The following is a 22,872-nucleotide window of genomic DNA, read 5'->3' on the forward strand; positions in this document are numbered from 1 at the left end:
ATCATGGACTTGAACTCAGAGATCCACCTGCTTCTGCCTCCAAAGTTCTGGGATTAAAGGAGAGTGTTTATTATGCCTGACTCTTCACCATCATTTTTGATACCTACCTAATCATCATTTTCTAGATATCCCCCCATAGGTATTAAGATCCACAAAACTGCTGAGAAATGTGTACTAGAAAAAGTTGATTTGAAATAAATTTCAGTCCTGATTGTGACAAGAAAAACAGAACAATAATGATCTATGAATCTGTAATGACCACCTAATGTCACCTTGGGCTCATAGTTAATTACTCAAGTGAAAGACCCTCAAGGAGAAAGCTGGGTAGAGATGATTGACAAGACTGGTTATATGTAAATCTTTTCAAAAGAGAGCACTTAAGAGAAAATCCACAAAGTGATGAGCTTTCTGTAAGAATTCTGAAGTTTCCTTCATCCTCTGACTGCTGAGATGGCCTGTTCTTTCTCATTCTGTTAATGGCTATTCCTGATGTATCTTTTCTCTCATCTCCCTAGGGCCTCCTGACGTGGATCAACCCTGTGAGCCTAGCTTGCAGGCTTGGAGTCCTGAACTCCACCTGTACCACATGAATATGACTGTGCCCTGCCCAGCAGAAGGCTGCAGCTTGGAGCTGCTTTTCCAACACCCCGTCCAAGCTGATACCCTCACACTCTGGGTCACTTACCTCTCCATGAACTCTTCCCAGGCACTCTTTGACATAGAGATCTTGCTAGAACTCAAGGAATCTGTACACCTTGGTCCCTTGAACACTTTTTGTGACACGCCGCTCACCATCAAACTCCACGTGGATGGGAAGGTCTTGGGAGTAAAAGTCTACACCTTTGATGAACGAATGGAGATTGATGCTGCTCTCCTGACTTCTCAGCCCCATAGCCCCTTGTGCTCCGGATGCAGGCCTGTGAGTTATCAGGTACTCCGAGAGCCTCCTTTTTCCAGTGGCCTGCCCATGGTGGTGACACACCCGCACAGGAAGTTCACAGACATGTAAGTTGGGAAGCAGAATCTCCAAAACCATGGGACTTCCAGGAACTTGTCTTCAATTTGCTTATCTCTGCTTCTGCTTTTTAATATTCTAATATGTATGCTTTTAGAGAAAATATTTCCCAGAAAAGGGAAAGGGAAAGCAAGTACTATGACTATTAAGTCATCATTATGCTGATGGAGAAGCTAGTGTATGATGGTTTTCAGGTTGACCTATTGGTATTGATACTAAAGTTGATCAGAATGACCCTTTTCTGTCTTGAAGCAATTCTATTCTAGATTCCTTCTTGTAGCTTTCCAATAATATAGCATGGCTCTCATAATTTCCAAGTTATAGCTAGTTCTTCCACAGCTACACTAAAAGGTCACAGTCTCTCAGATGCTAAACACAGCTTCATGATTTATCCATATGTATGTCCATGTTTCCTTCCTTTTCTTATTCTCCTTCTCCCTTTCTTCTTTCTTTGGTTTCTAGTTTTCAGTTAATTTACTTAATGTCTTTCCTTCAACATTTAGTGAGTTCTGCTGTGCTCCTGGCGCAGTGTGCTCAGTGTTGAGGAGACAGTCTAATGTAAGTATTGAGTGCGTGTCTAAGATGCTGGTATAACCAAAGGCAACCCCCCCTACTTCATAGTCTTCTTAGGGACTTCCTAGAGGGCACAGCAGGGTACAATAAAGTTTTATCAGAGGGGATCCTATTAGGTAATTTTTGCCATCTTAGAGATGATCAGATTACAATAAAAATCTTTAATACATTGTTCTATGCATGGGCTGGGTAATTTCCTCTTGAATGTTTGCTTGATCCCAGGATGACATCATACACATACTGGGGCCCTTGCTGAAGCACCTGACATGACTGGGAATGTGAGGACCCTTTCCCTCACATGCAGTCCTGATCCTGGGCTGCTCATAGATGAATGGCTGTTTCCAGGAGTGGTCCTTGAAACAGGGAGGGCAAATTCCACATCACTTGTCATTTTCAAGTCTCAGCTGGAAATGACTCTTGATAATGTTGTTCTGTGAAGTTACATGAAAAGTTTCAAATTCAAATAATGGACTTCCTTTCCTCAAAAGGAGAGGCAGCCATCACACAGACCCTAGATGTGTGCACCCCGGCCAAGGTAGACGTTCAGTAACCCTCCACAGCTATAAAGCCCATAAATCTTCCAAGTGTCCAGTTCATGCTCCAGTACATTTTTCTTTTTGTGGTTGTTTGCATCTTTGCCATCAGAAGATTGAAAAGTGGTTAAAAATAAATATAAGTGGAAAGCAAATAATGAGACAGATTAGAAGGAAAAACCAGCATGATTTCACATCTGTAGCCAGGCAGTTGATATGATGTTTATAATATAATTATAGCCACATACAAATGTTTAAGGTCAATAATATCCTTTTTTTGTAGACAGAAAACCAGGCTTATCCTACCCTTAGTTAGGGAGCTAGTAGATGGCAGTCCCAGGATTCAAACAACACTACCTTTCACAGACTCAGGGCATGGGAGGCCTGGGGTACCAGCTGCCATGTTCTCCTTATAAGAAGAGTAAATACACAATAATATTTCCGTCCAATCCTTTTCCCAGCCACAGAGATGCTTAAGATGTTTAAGCATGGTTGGACAAGAAGAAACCACCCAAAAAGGAAGCCAACCACCAGCGTTGATTGGGAGAAAATTGGGTTTGCTTCAGAAACAGTAGCTGGCATTCTGCAGAGAGGGTTCCTTTCTCAAAGGGGAAAACTAATTTGGAAATTTAAGAGTCTTTAATATTTAGGTGTTTTTCCTATTAAAATGCCTAAAAGCCAATACAGATGATTTGAAAGGTATTTTGGAAACCCCAAGACATTTCCTATTTGCTGGTTGCGGCATCAGATTGTGGGGTGGTGGCTCTGTGGTTGTTTTAAAGAGTCTGTTAAAGAAAAGAGAGTCTAGGCAGGAGAATCACACTGGCCACTCACGGCAGCCTCAATAATTCTTTGGGATCGTGTCCTCCTAAATACTTGTTTCCTATCTTGACTTGGGGGATACTTTTCCAATCAGGATGAGCACTGGACAAAATTAAGATGAGGCTGAATTTATCTTTGAAAGCAGCAGCTCCATTCATGAGCCCCTTTCCTACTAAATAAATGTCTTGTCTCAATGCTTCCCACTTAATACAGACCAGAGAGTATGATAAATTCCTTCCATCTCTCAGGTCAACTGTACCAACTCCATTCTTGGTATTGGAGATAAAGATCAATTTAATGTGTCTCTAACTGGGAATTTTTACCCCTCCCATGAGCGATGAGCTGTACTCTTGTGTTTTTCTATGAAATTCTTGGTGCAGCATTTTCAACACAAGAGTTCTCATTTAAGAAAGTTGGGATCAGCAAGTCTGAGAAGGAACTTGACTGAGCCCACACACTAAAATTCTCAACTTCACTTAGCTTGGTTACTTTAAAAATATAGATTATTGGCTTTTCAAAAATTGCTCTATGTTATCATGGTTGAAAACACTACACACCATCCTCCTAGGTTCTCATGGACTGTTACCTTAAATGTTAACTCACCAAACAATTATGAATACATTTACTAACATAGAACATATGGGGCAATAGAAATGAGTATCTACGCAAACATGGGGCTGCTCATAGGATTGAACCCTGATCTTTGTTTCAGGCAATTGGCATGTCTCAAATTTTGTTTCTCATACTACTTTCCTTAAACTCATGTGAACTAACTACAAAGGACCAGGGCATGCCACTTTGCAGATGTGACTGTCACAAACTCATTGGTTTCTACAGGGAGGTCACACCTGGGCAGATGTATCAGTACCAAGTTCAAGCTGAAGCTGGAGGGGAAGTTGGAGAAGCTTCACCTCCTCTGAGGCACATTCACGGAGGTCCTTACTGTGGAGACGGGAAGGTGACAAGGTGAGTCCTGTGAGATGGGTTGTGCTCAGCTGCTCAAAGAGGCTCCACCCTCCATTTGATACAAGGCTGCAAGGAACTGCATGAGTCATATGGAAAAATCCCAAAATCTGGGGTCTTGAGCGGTCACCGGCACCTCTGCATAGTTTGAAGGGTACCCACTTTTATTCAGCACTGGTCCCCAGAGTGCTAAGCTATTAAGATTGATTCTCTGGGGCCCCCTTAAGGCACCAGTGAGGAACTGCAGGGCAATGAGGTAGGGAAGGAATTAATATAGATGATAGTTAAATAATGCTGAAGAAGGATAAAATTTAGATCAATGTCTGTTTGCTCAGTTTTACAAAGTGAGTGTGATTGGTGGGAAGGGAGATCCTCCACTTACTGTGCAAATTTCTGTAAACATCACCAAAGGAAGTGTGGAATGATTCCTTTGGTTCCTTAAACATCCTGTGATCCCTTTTCTATTGACCTGTGTTATCAGACGAGGAAACTGGTTTGTCTGGAACTTGTCCAAGTTCAGCACTGACTTATATCCAGTCCTAGGAAACCCAGGACAGTTGGTCAGTTCCTATCTAGCTACCCTTATATAAAGCTGCTGGAAGTGGGGATCTAGGAGGCAAAGTATGATGCATTAACAAATTCTGCATCTTATAAAGATGGCCCAATTTTTAGTGACCAGGAAAATATATGCTCAATTTTGTATCCTTTTATGGGACTCCATCTGACTGGTGATCACCGAACATTGTTTATCTTGTTCTTCTGAGATCCTCAAGCTATGGTATAGTCCTATCCCATCACACCAAAGTATAAACACTAAATATTCTTTCCCAGATGAACACAGCAGAAGTCACCTAAATAGGGAAACCTCACTCATGCATCCTCACACCTCCCTAATCATCCTCAGCATGATAGCTCTCTTTTTGTTCCACTCTCCAGCTGTGGCTACCACAAGGTGATAACATTTGCCTGGGCATATGTAGCAGAGTGGAGTTCGGGGCCATCTTCCTAATTTGGCAGCCATGTTTACTGCTGTCCCTTGAAGCAGCTTAGCTAGAGGCTGCAGTTCTCTGCCACTGGGTCTCACAAAATTCCATGCCAAAATGTACTTCTTAAGCTTCTGTTGGCATTCCTTGGCTGTCTAATCAGTGCTGTTGTCCAAGGGAAGACATTTCTGAATCCCAGCTATGCTTCAGCACCCCAAAACACAAAACAAATACGGGTCAGGCAAATTGTTTAACCCACTAAGTTCCAGATAGAAGACTATCAAGCTAAACACTGGGGAAGGCCCTAAAATTTTGACCAGTGCTCATTCAGAAGTTGACTTTCTCAAGACATGCTGTCCACCTACCGTCCAAACCACGCAACACTCGAGACTTCAAAACATGGTGAAGGCAAATAAGATGTGCAATGATTATTTTAAGTCCCCTCAGGTGGATGAAACAATAGCTAATTTTGTCTGTTTCTTTTACTTTTTAAGTGACTATTAGACATTTCAAAATTGTATGGATGACTCTCATTAGATTTCTATTGGGCTGCACTGCACAAAATGATATGCAATCTGCTTATGTTAATTGCTTAAATTTTCTTCAAAATCAAATTATAAAGTTGTCTCTTTCCAAGACTATGTCCTAAAAGCCAGCCAGGGAAACATCAGTGTAGACCAGTGGTTCTCCATCCAGAAGGAAAATATCAGTGTAGACCAGGGGTTCTCCACCTTTTTAATGCTGTGGCCCTTTAATACAGTTCCTCATGGTGTGCTGACTCCCAACCATAAAATTATTTTTGTTGCTACTTAATAAGTGTAATTTTGCTACTGTAATGAAACATAATGTAAATATCTGTGTTTCCTGATGGTCTTAGGCAACGCCTATGATAGGATCATTAGACACCCAAAGAGATTGTGGCCCAGAGGTTGAGAACTGCTCTTATAGACCAATTCTCTTTCTACACATGAGTAAACTAAGAATTGTGTTTTGAAATACTTCCCAAATATCACACAATAGATTAGGCACCTAAGATGAACCATATTGCCTTTGTATGAAAAGAATGTAAAGGGGCTAGAGAGATGGCTCGGTGGTTAAGAGCACTAGATACTCTTCCAGAGGACTTGGGTTCAAGTCCTAGAACCCATAAACTGGCTCACAGCTGTTCCTAACTTCAGTTCCAGGGGATCTGACACTCTCTTTAGGCCTCTATGGGTATTAGGTGCTCAGACATATTCCTGGCAAAACATGCATGTAAGTTAGAAATAAATAAATCTTAAAAAGATTATTCAAAATTCTATGACATAGATGTATCATATGCATGTATAGTATAGTTTGGGGAGAAAAGGAATGTAAAATTTTTTAAAACTCTTTTTTTTTCAGTTCTGAAGATTGAAAACAGGCTTTCCATAAGTTGGGCTAGTATTCCATTACTCAGCCACACTACCATCCCCTCATAATTTCTTCAGCTATGTTTCCTATGTTTTTATTCCTGTCTCCAGTTTCATCTGACAACTTAAAATATGATTACTATGTTTTTGCATCTGTACCATAGTTTTAATTTATTTATAAACATTCTCATGTCTAACTCATCCTTAATCCATCCACATAGTTACCTTTGAATAATGATTGGAGCTATTTGTGATATCCTGGGTCTGACAATTTTTTAGGATTCCAAATTTCTCTGTATATGGAGCTATTGAACATATTAAAAAGTAAAGGAGAAAAATTGTAACTCGTAACCACTTTACAGTAGCCAAATCTTAATTTTTTTCATGGGAGTTTCAACTGCAGGGTTTTTTGTTTGTTTGTTTCCATAACAGGCTTTATGAAAGAAATATTATTGTAGACTAACTTACGTACCTTATCCCACATTTCCTCATCAACTAATGATTAAAAATGACACTTGGAATTGATATGTAAAATTTAAAAAAAATTGTTTTTTTTTTTTTTTAAAAAAAAGATTTTTCATTTTCCCTGTAATATATGGTATCTGCCACTAGGTGGTAGCAGGAAATAAAAACCATAACTTGAACCCTGGTTGCACCATTGAAGACAGTCACAAGCCATGCTTCTTGAAGCTTAGTTTTATGTAAACAAGAGATTCAACTCTACAAAATTCTAACTTTTATAACTTCATCTGCATAAGGAAAAATGATTAAATGAAAAAAAATGATGAAATGAATAGAAAATAAAATGATGCAGATTAGCAGACCTCACCAATTAACTATTTCTGTTTTGTTGGCTTTGTTTTGTAAGGAGGGTCTTTTTGTATATCCAAGGCTGACTTGGGCTGTTCTATTTTTCTCTAGAGTATTGTGTTCCTCTGTTCCCAGGAAAATCAGCTACTGTTTAAAATCGCCAGTGGTTTTAAATTAAATGTATTAAATTCTTTTATGTTAAAACAGTTAAAATTGCACACAATCCCATTTGATGTTTTTGTTACATTGTATGATATTTAAGCAGGTTAAACATATTCATCTCTTCATATATCACACTCTTCCAGTAAAAACATTTCAAATTCTCTTTTCTAGCTTCTTGAATTTTTCTACACATATTTGTTTTAGTCATTCCATTGAGCGAAAGCATGCCAGGACTTGCTCCTATATAATTATAACTCAGAACACATCAACAAACCTTTCCTCGTCACTCCCTTTTCTCTGGTCTCCTCAATTTCTGTTAGCCACCATTCTACTTTCAATGTGTCTGAGATCAGCTTTATGTATCCACAATACGAACAAGATCACAGGATACTTCTCTTTGTGTATCTACTTAATTTTACTCAGTATAATGATTTCCAGTTTTATGCATGCTGTCCCAAACAACTGAATTTTATTTTCCTTTGAGGCAGGATAAATTCTATAATATATATGTTACATTATTTTTCTCCATCCACCAGGTGACTGACACTTAGGTGGTTTCCATCTCTTAGCTATTTTGAATAATGCTGCAATGAACATTGTAGTACATATGTGTCTTTGATTTACTAATTAGATTTCTTTTGGATATAACCAGGAGTGGGATTTCAAGATTACATATTAACCTTTAGTGTATGTGTGTGTGTGTGTGTATGTTTGTATATGTTGTCCTACTCTACTTCTTTCATCCTTGTTTTATAATTTACATTGTAAATGGATCATTTTTTGATTTCTATTTCCTATAATTAGTTATTACCATATTGTAATGCTATGTTTTGGTAAATTACTAGAGCTAATAAATAAATTAAGCAGAATTGAAAGCTACAAACCAGCTCTTTCCAAACCCCCACTTGTCACAGGTCTGGTGAAGATCCTGCCAGGCACACTCTTGAGTCTCCCACAAGGTTCTCCCAGATGTTCCTGTGCCACAATACACTTGATTTCTAGGAATTCCTACAACCCACTGACCTAGCTAATCTACCATTTTGCTAAACTCCCATCTACTTTAAATATTTATTTTTAATATTTTCTGTAAATTATTAAGTATTTGCTTTTTGTACAACTTTAGATTTTTAAAGCACAATGAGGAGCTTAAACGGATTAATGATATCTGAGAGAGAAACGTCATTTTATGTGTGCCTTCAATGTATATTTCTAGGAGTATTGGAGAAACGTGTGACGATGGAGACCTGTTGAATGGAGACGGGTGCTCTAGAGTGTGTGCAATGGAGGAAGGCTTTAACTGCGTGGGTGAGTCCAGGGGGGGGGTGTGTCTTATGTTTAGAAATATATCAGTGTATTGCTGCGTGAATTCTTAGTGTCTTGTGGCTTACTAATAAAGCCATAACACCAAATGCTACATATATAGCCATTAATTTCTCACTTTAACCATGAAGAAACTAATTGGAGGTACAAAAGGCTTAAGTGACTTCTTTTCATTTATTTACCTGAAAGTGCTAGGTAGAATTTGAGCCAAAGGTGAGCAGATCTAGAATTTCATGATAAACAGATTATACTGGTCCCTAGCTTGATGTTACTAGGACATTCTCTCGAGTCCTCACACATATGCCAACATGTCAGATAAACAAGAAATAATGTACATTCTACCTACAATTTAGGGTCAAGAAATAATCGAAGCCCATGTAGAAACAAGATATCTTTTGAAGTCTGTGTTTAATAGGTGAGATCATAGAGGCCAGCAGGGGATCCTGGTGTTTTCTGTCCTGGGGAATGAGTGGTTATCAGTTATAACTAGATGACTTCATATCTAAACCCTTGGCATGAGAGGTAGCACACAAGGCTCGCCCTAGTTATGATGAACGCATCCATGAACAGGTGTTTTAGAGGTAGACTACTTCCCTTCCCAATCACTGAGATGACTGTCTAGAGTAGGACCCCCATACCAAAGTTGTTTTAAGTAGCAGTGCATTTAAAACAACTTCAGGGACCTTAATTCTTAAGACGCTGCAGTGTATCACAGTGCGTAAAACTTATCATGGTGCCAACTACTACATAAGCATACAGATGCTTCTGTCCTCCACAGCCAAAGCTTCATATCACCTATCTGTCCTTCTGTCTAGCTATGCACCCATCTGCTGTGTACCATGTATTAAGTAGTATCACATTTTATATTTAGTACTTATGGAACACTGACATCTCCTAGATTTTTCCCTCCCAGGTGTACAGGGCAGGATTGACTTAGAATCCAGCTTCGCTTTTAGAGATGTCTCTTCTACCCAATCCTGACATATGGGCATGCAGCGTTTGCTTACGTAATTCCGGCAATGAAAAATGTACTCAGAACAGACAATTCTATTTAACAATGGTCTTACCTGTTAAATTTTTCCTTCTCCCAGTTTTCAGTTTGTAAACTGAGTCTCAGACCATCTTAGTGACTCATCTAGAGGCACACAAAGCCCCTGCCAAGCCGGCCCTGAAACTTCACTTTCCTTCTCTTCAATCAAGTGAGGTTTTCTTGCTCCAGCGCTTCAGAGGATACATTCTTTCCTGTTTTATTTGACTTCCATTCAGATATTTGAAATGCCTCTTCACTATTCTTCTTTCCAATCCAAACATCCCCGCATGTGATTAGGTTTCCAGACCTTTCCTATTTACCCCAACCTGGCACGCTTTGTTTGGTCGATGCCCAGAAAGGAATCCAATCCCCCAGATGTGGTCTGGCTGTGCGGAGTGCACCGAACCAATCGACCCCCTCTTTTGTGCACAAGTATTTGTTAATGCCAACTCTGTTTGTATCATTTCTTCTTCGTAGCCACACAGTGGTCATATACTGAAAATAAACACACATTCTCCGAACACCGTACCTTCTCCAATGCAGCTCGAGTAGCTTTTAACTTAAGAACAGCATCCATGCTGTTCCTATCACATCTGATCCTTCAACTCATATTTTCCCAGCCTCTAACACCAGTAAGACTATATCTCAATTACTTTAACTATACTTAAGTACTATATTTAAGCTTGTGTTTAAGTTATTGACTGGGTTAAATTGATGTGGTATATTCCACTATTAGACATCTGTTTTGATGAATACATTTATCATATGCTAAGTGTATGATTTTACCCCATTGCTTTTCAAAATATTAGATTGGAAGGAACCATTGGAAACGCGATTTTAAATTGTTCTATTATTTTCTTGTGGAATTGCAAAAATACATATTTTTTTTTGTTCTGTGGCTAAAAGAAAAAAAGACAAGAAATAAGAAGGAGCAGTCCCTGAGTTATAAATAGAAAATATATTATCTATGTATATCATTGTCATAAATAATAACAAAGGCAGAGAGAGAGAGAGAGAGAGAGAGAGAGAGAGAGAGAGAGAGAGAGAGAGAGAGAGCACTTGCTCTGCTGGGAATGTTGCTTCCAATACACACATGCTGAGAGGGAGAGGGTGCCACAAATTTGATAGACTACAGATGAAAGTCTTAAATGGGCTCAGAACCATGTCCTGTAGTGGGTGGCTTACACTGGCATGAAGCAGCAGATTTACCATGGAAGGGTCTTACATATGAAACAGTTATTAAGGAAAACAATAACTATATTGGTGAGCAGCTGACAAACTACCAGAATATTCTTGTGGGGTTTCTGTGAAGAGGAAAAAATGAAAAAGCATGCTATAAGAATAATAAATCGTAGAAATGGTTTTACTGAGTCAGTGCTGGATAGTGTGGATTTGTTTTGAATCATGATTCTATTTCAGTGTCCTGTTTCTTTAAGTAGAAATGAGAAATTGGGTTGTGCTATTAACACTAATTGTCCTACACTTTGGTAGAATTTCACAGATGGTTTTATAAGTGTACCTCAGCTTTCTACAAGGAAGGAAGCCAGTCACAAAGGAGCAATGCTGTTCACCTAGTAGGAACTGCCCTGTGTGGACGAATGGGACTTGCTCAGCATATCCAAACTCATCTTCCACCTCCAATAGTTGCCTGCAAATATTCTTGTTTTGTTTGTCTGCTCTGTTTCAGTATAGGTGGTACAGGGTACAAGGCTGAAAGAGGGATGGGCCTAGATTGTCTAAGTCTCACTCAAACCAAGCCCCACAGTTTGTGAGGGTCACTTCTTAAGTTACACAAACTCATTTAGACATGCCTATCTCATTTATAAAACAAGCAATAATAATAACAACAAAGCTACAAACCTTATGATTGCCCTAAGCTGAGAGACCTGATGCCTATAAGACCTGGAGTCTTTGCAGCACAGTTTCTTACAGTTTCTGAGCAGTTTTGTGCTCAGAGAAAAATGTCTCAGTGATAAGAGTAATTTTTTAAAAAAAATCATAATTTGTGGTTGATGTTTTGGTGAGTACTGTGCACCCTGGTCATCATAGGATTGTCTTTACTGGACTAAAGAATAATTGGTAGGAACAACCATACTACATTTCTCCAAAGACATAAAAAATCCCTCAAATGTCATATATATTTCTTGGCAGGAGAGCCAAGCCTTTGCTACAGGTATGAGGGAGATGGGATTTGTGAACCTTTTGAGAAGGAAACCAGCATCATAGACTGTGGCCTCCATACTCCTGAAGGACACTTGGACCAGTGGGCTACCCAGGCATATTCCTACCACGAAGACAAGAAGAAGTGTCCTGCTTCTCTGGTAACAGGAGAACCTCATTCAATGGTAAGTGAAGACAGATTGTAATGGAGTCCTGGCTGGCCCTCAGTGTTTAGGGATCTTACATTTTAGTCAAGATGTTAGCATTCAATTTTGCCCTCACTGTGATCAGAACATGTTGTGGGATGTTTTACTCTTTTGGCTTTTTTTGGGGGGTGCCCACCACCCAGCTCCCAAATAAATCACACATGGAGGCTTATTATTACTTACGAATGCCCAGCCGTAATGTGGCTTGTTTCTTGCCAGCCTTTCTTGTCTTAAATTATCCCAATTACCTGTTGCCTCTGGTTTTTTTTTTTTATCTTTCTCTATTTCTGTAGACCTTTTTTTCCTTCTTTCTCCATGGCTTGCTGTGTAGCTAGGTGGCTGGCTCCTGACATCTTCCTCTCCTCATTCTGTGACTCTTCTTTCTCGCCTTGTTTTTCCTTTTATACTCTGCCTGCTAGCCCCACTTATCCTTTCTTCTGCCTCGCTATTGGCTGTTTATCTCTTTATTAGAACGTCAGGTGTTTTAGACAGGCAAAGAATCACAGCTTCACAGTTAATCAAATGCAGCAGAAACAAAAGCCACACACCTGAAGATAATATTCCCCAACAAGAACAAGATAGTGTTAGCTGAAAACCTAGATTAGTCATAAAATCCTGTGATTCACATGCACACTACTTGATCTCAACAACTTTTATTCAATAACTCAAGGCATATCCAAGCATCTCAAAGTTTAGCATAGACTTGCAGCTGTTATAAACTATATTTGGACTCTATGTGTTGCATGATGTAGTGTAAAATGATCAAAAGCAGCAACAAGAAATCAGAAAGTTTGAATTGGACAGCTGGATCCACTAGTATTACTGTTATTACATGACTATGTAGAAGTCACTTGACCACTATGGATTTTTTAAATATATATGTATGTATATATATTAAATATATATTTATTTTATTATTAAATAAATATATATTATATATATTATATATATTTATTATGTGTACAGCATTCCTTCCCTGTGTGCCCGCAAGCCAGAAGGGGGCGACAGGTCTCATGATAGATGGCTGTGAGCCACCATGTGGTTGCTGGGAATTGAACTCAGGACCTCTGAAAGAGCAGTCAGTGCTCTTAACCACTGAGCCATCTCTCCAGCCCCCCACTATGGATTTTTATTTGTTACTATCTTTACATTTAACAGGCCAGTGTAGAGTTAATTGAAATTTTAAATATATATAAAATGTAAAAGTATGACTTGATTTAAGTTAGTATTGAAGGAATGCCAAAGTTAGTAGTTAGTAAATCAGGTGACTCTTTCCCCCTGACCAGCTGCCAACATAGTGGGAGATCTTGAGAAGACTCTAAGAGGCTATTCTGATAGCATTGTTGAACTGAGGTTGAACACTAAAGACAAGATCAAGGGCAGTTGGTTCTTTGGGTACCATTCCAGATGCTTTCATTGCCAAATAGACTCTTCCATCCATTGTAACAATGGGCAAGATGTCTACAGAAGTAAAAGCTAGCAGCCCTCTGAGTATTGTAGGCCAGGATGAAATAAGTGTATTATAAACCCCTGCTTTGAGGAAGCCTTTCTGAGTGGGTAGAGGAAGCTAATCAAGGTGCCTGTCTCGGGTGTCTTATCAAAGATGCAAGTGTCTAGATTCCAGCATTTCCATTCTTTGTTTGTAGTTTTTCTTTTTATTGCTGTGAACATAGTTGCTGCCTCTGTAAGCATGAAGTCAGCATTGTGTGTGTGTGTGTGTGTGTGTGTGTTAGTGGGGTTTCAGAGCCTTGCACAGTCAGCAAATATTCTGACACTGAGTTAGGCTCCCAGAATCTTGCAACCAGCTTTTAAGAGAAGAAGAAGAAGAAGTGGAAAGCAGGTCAAAGGGAAGTTGGTGTATGCCAACTAAGTGTTTGTTCATGTTTATTGTGAAAAAAGCAAATTTTCTGGACACTCCATACTGTAGATTTTCATCTATCTTATGGTCTTCTTAATCACCCCTATTTGTGGCTAACCTTGAGGAAATGAACATTACATAACTGGATAACTTTGAACAAAGTTGGTGTTCGTTAATAAAAAGGTGATGGGCAAGATACAATGAAGCAACTAGCCTCTTGTGCCACACTCTTTGCCAAGTCTTGGCTTCTTTCTCCTTAGAATTCTGGTGCCCAGTGACAAAAAGCCAGAAAAGTTGGCAATTCTGAGTTCACGACAGCTCTCTGAAGTGGCTTTTAGTCTAGCCTAAATGTCTTCTCTAAATGAAGGAGGAGACATTTCCTGAAATTCTGCTTCTTAGGGTTTCTAACCAGCCAAGTGCTCCCAGCCTGTGTGACTCAGTAGCTTCCCTCTTAGGCCAGTTGATGCTGATTGATAAGGACCTAACCATCACCCTGAAAAGACTTGCAAAGTGAATTATTGGATCAGTCCCCTGAAGTACGCCAGAATAATTCTTTGGGCAAGACTCCATGCTGATGGTGGGCAGAGAGTTGTCCTGTGTGTTTTCTGCCCTAGGAAGATACATTTTTTTTTAATTGATTTTTATTGAGCTCTACATTTTTCTCTGCTCCCTTACCTGTGTCTCCCCTCCCCTTCAACCATCTCCCAAGATACATCTTGAGGGTTACAGCCTTGAGAAATTCTTCTACATGAATTTGGGTTTTCCTACATTCTAACTTCTGCATTCTGTATCTAACTGTGTGGCTGGTCGTTAGGCAGAAAAGTCGGCTCTGTGCCAGAGAGCGTCCGATTTTATTTACCTCCTGCACTCCAGACTTAATTTGGGACTGAAATTGCTTTTCAGAATTGTACTATGCATCATCCAGACTCATCCCCCCACCATCTACTTTCTGGATGGTTTCCCTGTGTCTTCAGTTTGAAGAGAGCCCAGAATGAAGGCAATGTGCAGTCTGAAGATAGCCTGCAGAAAGACAACGAGATTTGGCTCGAAGTAAGTGAGCCAAATATCTATTTGTAAACCTGTAAATAGGGATACATTTGTGTGCATGTGTATGGGTAAAATGGGACATTTGACTGTTTTATTAGAGTTTTTCTTTCTGTTATCTCAAAGTATTTACATCTTAAATTTATTTAAAATTGATTTTCTTTGACGTTTGGACTTCTATACAAGTAATCACTCTAGGGAAATAACATGTACCATGGCATGAAAAATTAGAAATGGGTAGCTCAAATACCATAGTTGCCATAGAAATCAAGAAATAGGGCTTTTAATGTCACTGTCACAAGGCTTTTTTGTGTGTTGCATCACAAACATATCTTGTAGTTTTGCTTCTATTGACACAGATTTCTTTTGCAAATTTGTTACTTAAGATAGGGTCTCATGCAGCCCAAGCTGTCCTCAAACTATGACCTTGAGCTCCTGATCTTCTTACTCCACCTCCCGAGTGTTAGGATGACAGGTATGCAACACCGCAAACAGCTTATGCGGTGCTGGTAAGGGATATCAAGGTTTCACATGCATCGTGTGAGGTAGACTCACAGTCTGCCCCGTGGATGTTCAGTAGATCCAGAACCAATCTGATCCAACTTAGATCCTCTTTGCTGCACGTCACTTTTGTCAGAACCAGCAGCAGTATGCATGTGTTGGCTTATGTGTTGACTCTATCTTTTATTTATTAATTCTGCATTTTGTTCTACTAGATTATATGTTTTTGGGAATATTAGTACATTTTTAAGAACTAAAATTTTATTCAACCTTAAAATCACGTAGTGTAAGACTTAAAGACTCTCCATTTTCTTATGTGACTTCTATGACAGAGCTGGTGTGTTTTTATGACTTGGTGAATTTGTTATGCCTTGCTTATGCTGATAACCATAGACCAGTTCCTGAAAAACTATTCCTCACTCTTTGGTGACATGAAATATCCCAGTGAGGTTCTTTAGTATGAACTTTTTTCTTGACAATGGCTCCTCTAGGAAGTCTTGTTCTTTTGGTCAAAGCTACATTCCCTCCACTGCACTCCACTGCAATCCTCTGCCTGCGAGTCTGCACTCTTGAACCCCCACCATTCTTAGAGCTGGTTTCCTCTTCCACAACACCATTTGTCCACTGGTCAGGTTTCGCTTCCAGCGCTATCATGTTTCTGTGCTGCGTTTTCATCTTGTTGACTTCTTTTGATCATCCATCCTGGCAGATTTTCACATGTGTTTGTCACTGGGGAAAAGTTGAAATCCCATGTGTATTGTGTGTGTAACCCAAATCAAAGCTTCATTCAGGCAGTGAGTGTAAAGAGGAAATGTTTCATCAATATGAAATAGTTCTAGTCACTAAGAGATTAACATTATTAAGTCACATTAAAGTCATGACTTTAGCAATGATGGGATTAGTCAATTGGTCAAAATTCAAACATATTACTAGTGTGGAGTTTTTTGGTTGTTGTTACAAGATTGGCAGTGAAATGTTTATTCAGTTGCTATTAATATATTGTATCAACTTGACTTGAGTCACATTGATGAGTCAGTAGTTTTAGTTAAACTAATTTAATGACCATCATTTGTAGTATGCACATTGGAAATTGCCATATTTCTTCAAATTCCTATATCTTTCTTATAAATTATCTTCTTAACTAAAATGTGTTTTTATCTCTAGTAAAGTTTATTTAATCTTTGTATATTCCTATGTTTTTTGACATATTCCTTCTTACAGTGTATTTTAAAACATACTTATCAGAATCACTTTAATGTGTACTTGAAACCATCAGTCTCTTTAGTGACCCGAACTGTTTTATGCGGGCGATCTTTTCTCACTCACTGGATTCTCTCTTCTATCACAATGAGTGAAACTTTAACTGAATATCAGACGCTGAACACCTTGGAGAGATATTGGCTGATACTGTCTTTATTTTGAGATAGCTTTATTGGAATATGTATAAAGATTCAGGAAATATTACCTCAATTAAGTAAACAATTTGAAAGACTAGAACCTCTGTTCTTATTTCTGTGAGTACTAATCTAATTTCTTCAGTTTTTTCTTTGTTCTAAGAAATTCCCCTTGCAAAGCTTAAATTGGGCCCTCTACTTTGAAAGTCTCTAACTTCCATGGCCTCAGCAGTATGTGCCTGCCAAGGACCCTCCAGGGTTTGAGCCTGTCTCTGGACAGTCTTTGCTTCATTTATACTGTTACTTTGCACTGCTTTGGATGTTAAGACTATTTCTGAGGCACAGAATGTCTGATTTCATTTAATGTGATTTATTTCCTTTGGAGATGTTGAGTCTTGAGTCCTGACAGATTTTTTTGTTCTCAAACATCATCTTCATCTTACTTAATTTGTATTTTTAAAGTCATCTTGCCAGAGCAAACTTCTTTTTTGACTATAAGCTACTCCATTATATCCAGAAACAGAAATCTCCACCTGAAACTGTTAATACCCATCAGTTAGCTGCCTCTTGTAGTTTAGGCTTGTAGTCTAGTCCTGCTCAACAGCTAATCTAGAAGAAGAGCCTCCATATTATACAACAAAATCAAATCAAATGTTATATTAGTGTGTAAAGTGTCTAGTAAAATTTGATTTCATGAACCCATATGGTACCAAGTAAATTAGGAAGAGTATTTTGAAAATAAGCTACATTAAACAAAACATTTTCCAAGCACGGCAGAATTTCTGGCCCTTTACTTTTCATTTTAGTATAATTTAATCTTGATTTGATACACAGATATGATTTGTATGCAGTGAATCAGAGACAAATTTATTGCATAAGTGAAAAACAACAGTACTGGAAAACATTAGTTTTGAAAACTTATTTCCAAAATCTTTCATTCACTTACATGCTACTTGCCAAAATAAAAGTTCTGTCATTTTAGCCAGTTTTACTGAGGTAATATTCTCTTGATTTTCTTTATTCTAATCTTCAGCCAATAGAACAAGAACAGAAAAAATTTTTTACAGAGTATATAATATAAGTCGTCTACATTGTTTACAATGAAAAACACATTTTAAAGTCATTTATGGTTTATACAATGCATATTTTTATGCTTTTTGCTGGTATTCTCACATATCTCTGTGAGTGACAGGAGAGATGTTTTTCTATTTCACAGATGAAGAAAGCATCCATGATTTGAAGTGCTTTTTCTACATCACTAAAGGATAAAATGGTAGTTAGGAAACCATATGCTCACATCTTGACAATAATCTCATGAATGCCCCCCCACTCTGTTACTCATTCCACTAGCATTTATTAAGCACCTGTAGTATGCCAAACCCAGAACTGAGCACTGGTAATGCATAGAGCAAAGAAGCAATAGGAAGAAAGCAAGAACACAAGTGGAGATGAACGAAAGGTGCCCTCCCTTGTTTGGTTGCAGTTCTTCTAAAGTTTTGAAAGACTGTGTATCAGTGAATCTGGGTGGGAGGATTAATTCAGCACGTTTTGTAAACTTACATGCAGGAGCAGGTGAGTCCCAGAAAGCGTGATTTCTTTAAGAAAGCACTTTGAATCTAAGTTATGTAGGAAACAAATGCAACCATTTGAGATGCAGACACTCCATAGACACTTGTTTGGTTCCTAGGGAGCTAGACACCATATGCAAAATCGTATGCTCATGTTTGTTTCTGTGGTTCTAAAGTGTCTCCGGTTTGAAATGATCTCACTTAGGCTGGACTGGTTAGCAATCCTAACAGAAACCACTGCATGTTCACAGTATTTTAAAAACCAGAGTCTTCACATCAGCTATAAACCATGGACCACTGCCTGGAAATCCTTTCTGCCCAAACCTAAAGCCTGTTCACCATAATTTATTTCCTTTCTTTGTTTGGTATAACTAGCTAAACACTGAACATGAGTCTCTAAGAACATGCAATGTGTATTTAATTGGTTAGATTTCAAATGAGTACCCCTAACGCCATGCAAACAGGGAAAAACACACTTGTTAAACTGTAATCTATGTAATTCCACATAGCATTTATTATATACACTTTTAAATGGTTATTTTAAAATTCAGAGATGCTAAGCATTTAGATGGTGTAACTGGTAAAAGTATAGATAGGATTATAATTCAAATCCAGTATATACCAAAGACTGTGGTCTTCTCTTTCCATAATAGGAGTTGGGAATAGTTTCTATGAAGAACCAGTTATAAAATACTTCAGGTTTATGATATGACCACAATCCATATCATAACTGTTTAGCATGGCTATTAATATGTAGGTAGAAAGTATAAATTGTTTTTTTAAACAGAACTTCTAATTTTACATACTTTTCATATTATGTTTGTTTTTATTTTCAGCTATTTGAAAAAAATATGTGTCTTAAATCACAGCCATATGGAAATAGGAAGTGGGTCAGGATTGGCCCACAGACTGCAATGTGCTAACCCCTGCTCTACACCACGTTTCTAAGTTACTACTAAAGATACTCATGACTGTTTGTCGTATTTCAGCACCGCGTTATTCAAGCTTTTGCTACTGTGACAAAATGCTTCATGTAGACAGCCTAATGGAAGAAGAGTTCATTTTGGATCTAGATTCAGAGGTTTGGGTCCATCTTGGAGTGGACAGAGAGGGTGGTAGAACAGTTCACACACAGTCAGGAAGCAGAAGAGAATGTCTATGGCACCAGCCTCTTCCTGCTTTGTCTTTGAGACTCTTAGTGCTCCAGCACATGGGACGATGTAATTCCAGTTCAGGGCAAGTCTTTTCTTCTCAGTCAGTCCTCAGTGGAAGGATCCTCACAGACAAATGCAGTGGCCTGTTTTAATCTAAGTTCTTCAATCTAAGCAAGTTGACAATCAAGGCTAAAAGTCTTACAAATGACAAAATGCACATGTATGTCTCTGTGTGTATACATGCCCATGTGTATGCTCATATATGTAAGTGCACATGCATACATGTGCTTATGTATGTGGAGACCATATATTGGTTAGTGTCAGTATGTCCTCTTCAGTCCCTCTTCACATTAATTTATTTATATAGAGAGTCCCTAACTAGACCTGAGCTCACCAGTTCAACTAGGCTTCTTGCTGGCCAGTGAGTTACAGGGTTTTTCTCTTTCCTCTGTGATTGAATTACAGATGTGCACAGACATACCCAGCTCTTCACATAGGTCCAGGGGATCCAAATTCAAGTCCTCATGTTTGTTCAGCAAACACATTCATGACTGAGCCATATTTCCCATCCCAACATCTACATAATAAACACTGTCCCATATGAACAATGTATTTGTATGTTGGGAGAACTAGAGAATGAGTGAATTACCATTTTTGGCCTGTAGTTACATATATGGCAGTGGTAGCATTTGCACTCATATTGTGGAAACAGAGTATCCTAAAACAAGTGCTACAAATTCAATAAAATACAACACAAACTTAAAATATCCTGATTAAACATGAGATGTTTAGCTTAGTTTTATCATGAGCATTAGTTTATGGTATAGAGCTCATGAGCTTTATCTCCTAAGCTGAATTTTCCTATTAATCTCACCTTCCATATCTCTCCATACACATGCACATACAGCTTTACTCTTTTTGGTTGTAACAGAATGCTTTCAGTATAAGAACTTGCCAGAATTTTCATGTATCTATAACTTCCAGACAGAAGTTTTATAATTTTTCTTCTCTGGTAACGACTCCTCTTCTTTGTCTCTCCAATAAATACACAATTCCCTCTGAAGATTTAACTCAAGGATTGTTTTCATTACAAATCGGAGTCTTTCATGACTTTTGCTCCCAATCCCTAGATACCACAGTCACACTTTCTCCTCATTGCACCCATGTTCCAGAATGTCTGCATCCTTCACTGTTCTATTTCTATTTAACGATTTGTCTGTCTTGTGAATTATCTAGCTTTTGAGAGAAGCAATGTGTACCTATGTCCCAAGCTGGGAAAAAAAGCCTCCTTTTGCTGTTCAAAAATGTTCGGTGATGGGGTGTTAGAGCTCACCATTTGGGAGTATTCGATGTACTCAGGACACAGGACAAAAGTGGACAAGGATTGTGACTTGTGCTGGCAAAGAAGAGGTGGCAGAGGCCAGAGATTGAGGCAAGTACTTCATCTTTGAAAGACTGAAAAGACTGATTGGCTAGAGTCTGAGTGAAAATCACATCAAAGGAGGTTTCCAATGGTGGAAAAAAAATCCACAGCCATTCTTTGATTTGCCATATGGACTCTCTAGAGAGCAAACGCCAAGATAGAATTCAGTGTTCAGGAGATTTATTAGACAGTGGCTTAGAAATAAGCTTCTGTGGGACAGCAGGGAAGGAAAAATGAGTGGATAAAAAGAGAAACTATACATCATTGATACGGTCATAAGAACACTCCATGTTATCCCAAAGGACTCCTGCTACATTAACCTTGAGATAGTGATGTTTTTGAATAAAGACTGGAGCAAGTTAGATATGTACCTTATAATCTTTAGAGCAATCAGGAAAGTACACATATATACAAGTAGTTGTAGGTAAAATGTCAAAATACGAAATGGAATAAAAATTACTTAATTCTCCAACAAGAAGGCAGAGAAAGAGAAACAAGAACCAACAAGATTTACCCAAGAGGAAAACAAAAACCAAGATGATGAGCTTAAATTCAACTAAGTAATTTCTTTTATTAAGTAGAAGTTGTTTCAGAAAGTCATGAAAATACAGATTATAATTTTTAGATTATATACTGTTTACAATATACACACTTTAAATATAAAACAAGGAGATAAAAATTAAAAGCATAAAAATTATAAGCACAAAATAATTATGTATTGTGATAATAAAATGATAGGTGTTGAATTTGTGAAGAAAACTGGCAACATTGTAAGAAAATTAAGTACTTAATATTTTATCCTCAAAATAAGTGAACTGAGAATTTGACAGACTTGATGGAGACACTGCCATACTTATAATTCATTATAGCTGAAATTTTCCTCACCTCCTTAATAATTTATACAATAAAAAGATTAAAAACAAATCAGGAAAAATACATAAGATTTCAAAATAATTATCATATATTGTAATCTAGTTGATATTTATAGAAACATTACACTCAATAACTGAAAATAATACATAGTATTCTCCAAACTAGAACACTATAAAACAAGTCTCAATATATTTATGATTAAAATCATACAAAGTAGGGTTTTTTTAACCTCAGTAAACTAAGCTAAATGGGAATAACAAATTATCTTAAAAATCCACAGTTGTTTTTGCAATTAAGTAATATTACTAAATAATCTGTGGGTCAGCCAGCTATGTTGTCTCTGTCTCCTGAGTACTGGGATTATTGGTGTAAGACAACGTGTCTCAGCTAGGTGTCAGGCCATTTTAAGGAAGATTCTGTCTCAATAAACAAAACCAAAATCATTAAAAAAAACTCAATCCATAAGTCAAAGAAGGCTTTATGATGAAGATTAGTAAACATTTTGAGTGGAATGGTACTGGCAACTGTGTGAAAGTTTGAAGGTTAAAGCCATAGGGCGTATGGCCTTATGGCCCTAATGCTTGCAAGGAATTTTATATCTTTAAAAATCCACGCAATATTTAAAAAGATATAAAATTAGTAATCAAAGTTCCTCCCTTATGAAATAATATTAGAGAAATAAGATAAACAAAATAAAAATTAAAAAGAATAGAAAAAGATCCAGTATTTTCTACTAAATTATTATTAGTTTCTTTTCTCTGGACATGAATTCAGTGAAGTTAGACTCTTCCTTTATACTTTATGAGATATGAAAAAAGCTAAATGTAAAACATGGAAGAGGAAAATTTCATTTTCTCACAGATTGAATCAACATGCAAGAACAACCTAAAAATAATCTCATGTAACACCGGTTTTTAAGAGATTAAGAAGAAATGAGTGTGTTTCTGAATTTCAGCAGCTACCAATAAAAGGTATGACTGAAGAAAACATCTTATGAAGTGAAAGTGACAAAATAATTAGGAGTAAATATGAAAAGAAATAGGAAAGAACTATGTGAAGAAGAGCACTAGCTAACACGATGAGACAGCT

General features: G+C 37.9%; 1 protein-coding gene across 1 annotated transcript in view; it reads left to right on the top strand.

Annotated features, from left to right (window-relative positions):
- The window catches only part of Pappa2 (pappalysin 2), a 249,125-nt gene that overhangs the window by 94,347 nt on the left and 131,906 nt on the right, over positions 1 to 22,872 (top strand). Inside the window, exons 7-11 of the mRNA XM_050135420.1 lie at positions 516 to 1,005; positions 3,781 to 3,909; positions 8,466 to 8,557; positions 11,754 to 11,947; positions 14,730 to 14,876. Coding sequence (XP_049991377.1) covers positions 516 to 1,005; positions 3,781 to 3,909; positions 8,466 to 8,557; positions 11,754 to 11,947; positions 14,730 to 14,876 — 1,052 coding nt within the window. The remainder of the gene's footprint in view (positions 1 to 515; positions 1,006 to 3,780; positions 3,910 to 8,465; positions 8,558 to 11,753; positions 11,948 to 14,729; positions 14,877 to 22,872) is intronic.

This window comes from Alexandromys fortis, unplaced genomic scaffold (genome assembly GCF_014885135.2).
Source record: "Alexandromys fortis isolate MF-2015 unplaced genomic scaffold, M_Fortis_MF-2015_v1.1 scaffold_21, whole genome shotgun sequence".
NCBI lineage: Eukaryota > Metazoa > Chordata > Mammalia > Rodentia > Cricetidae > Alexandromys > Alexandromys fortis.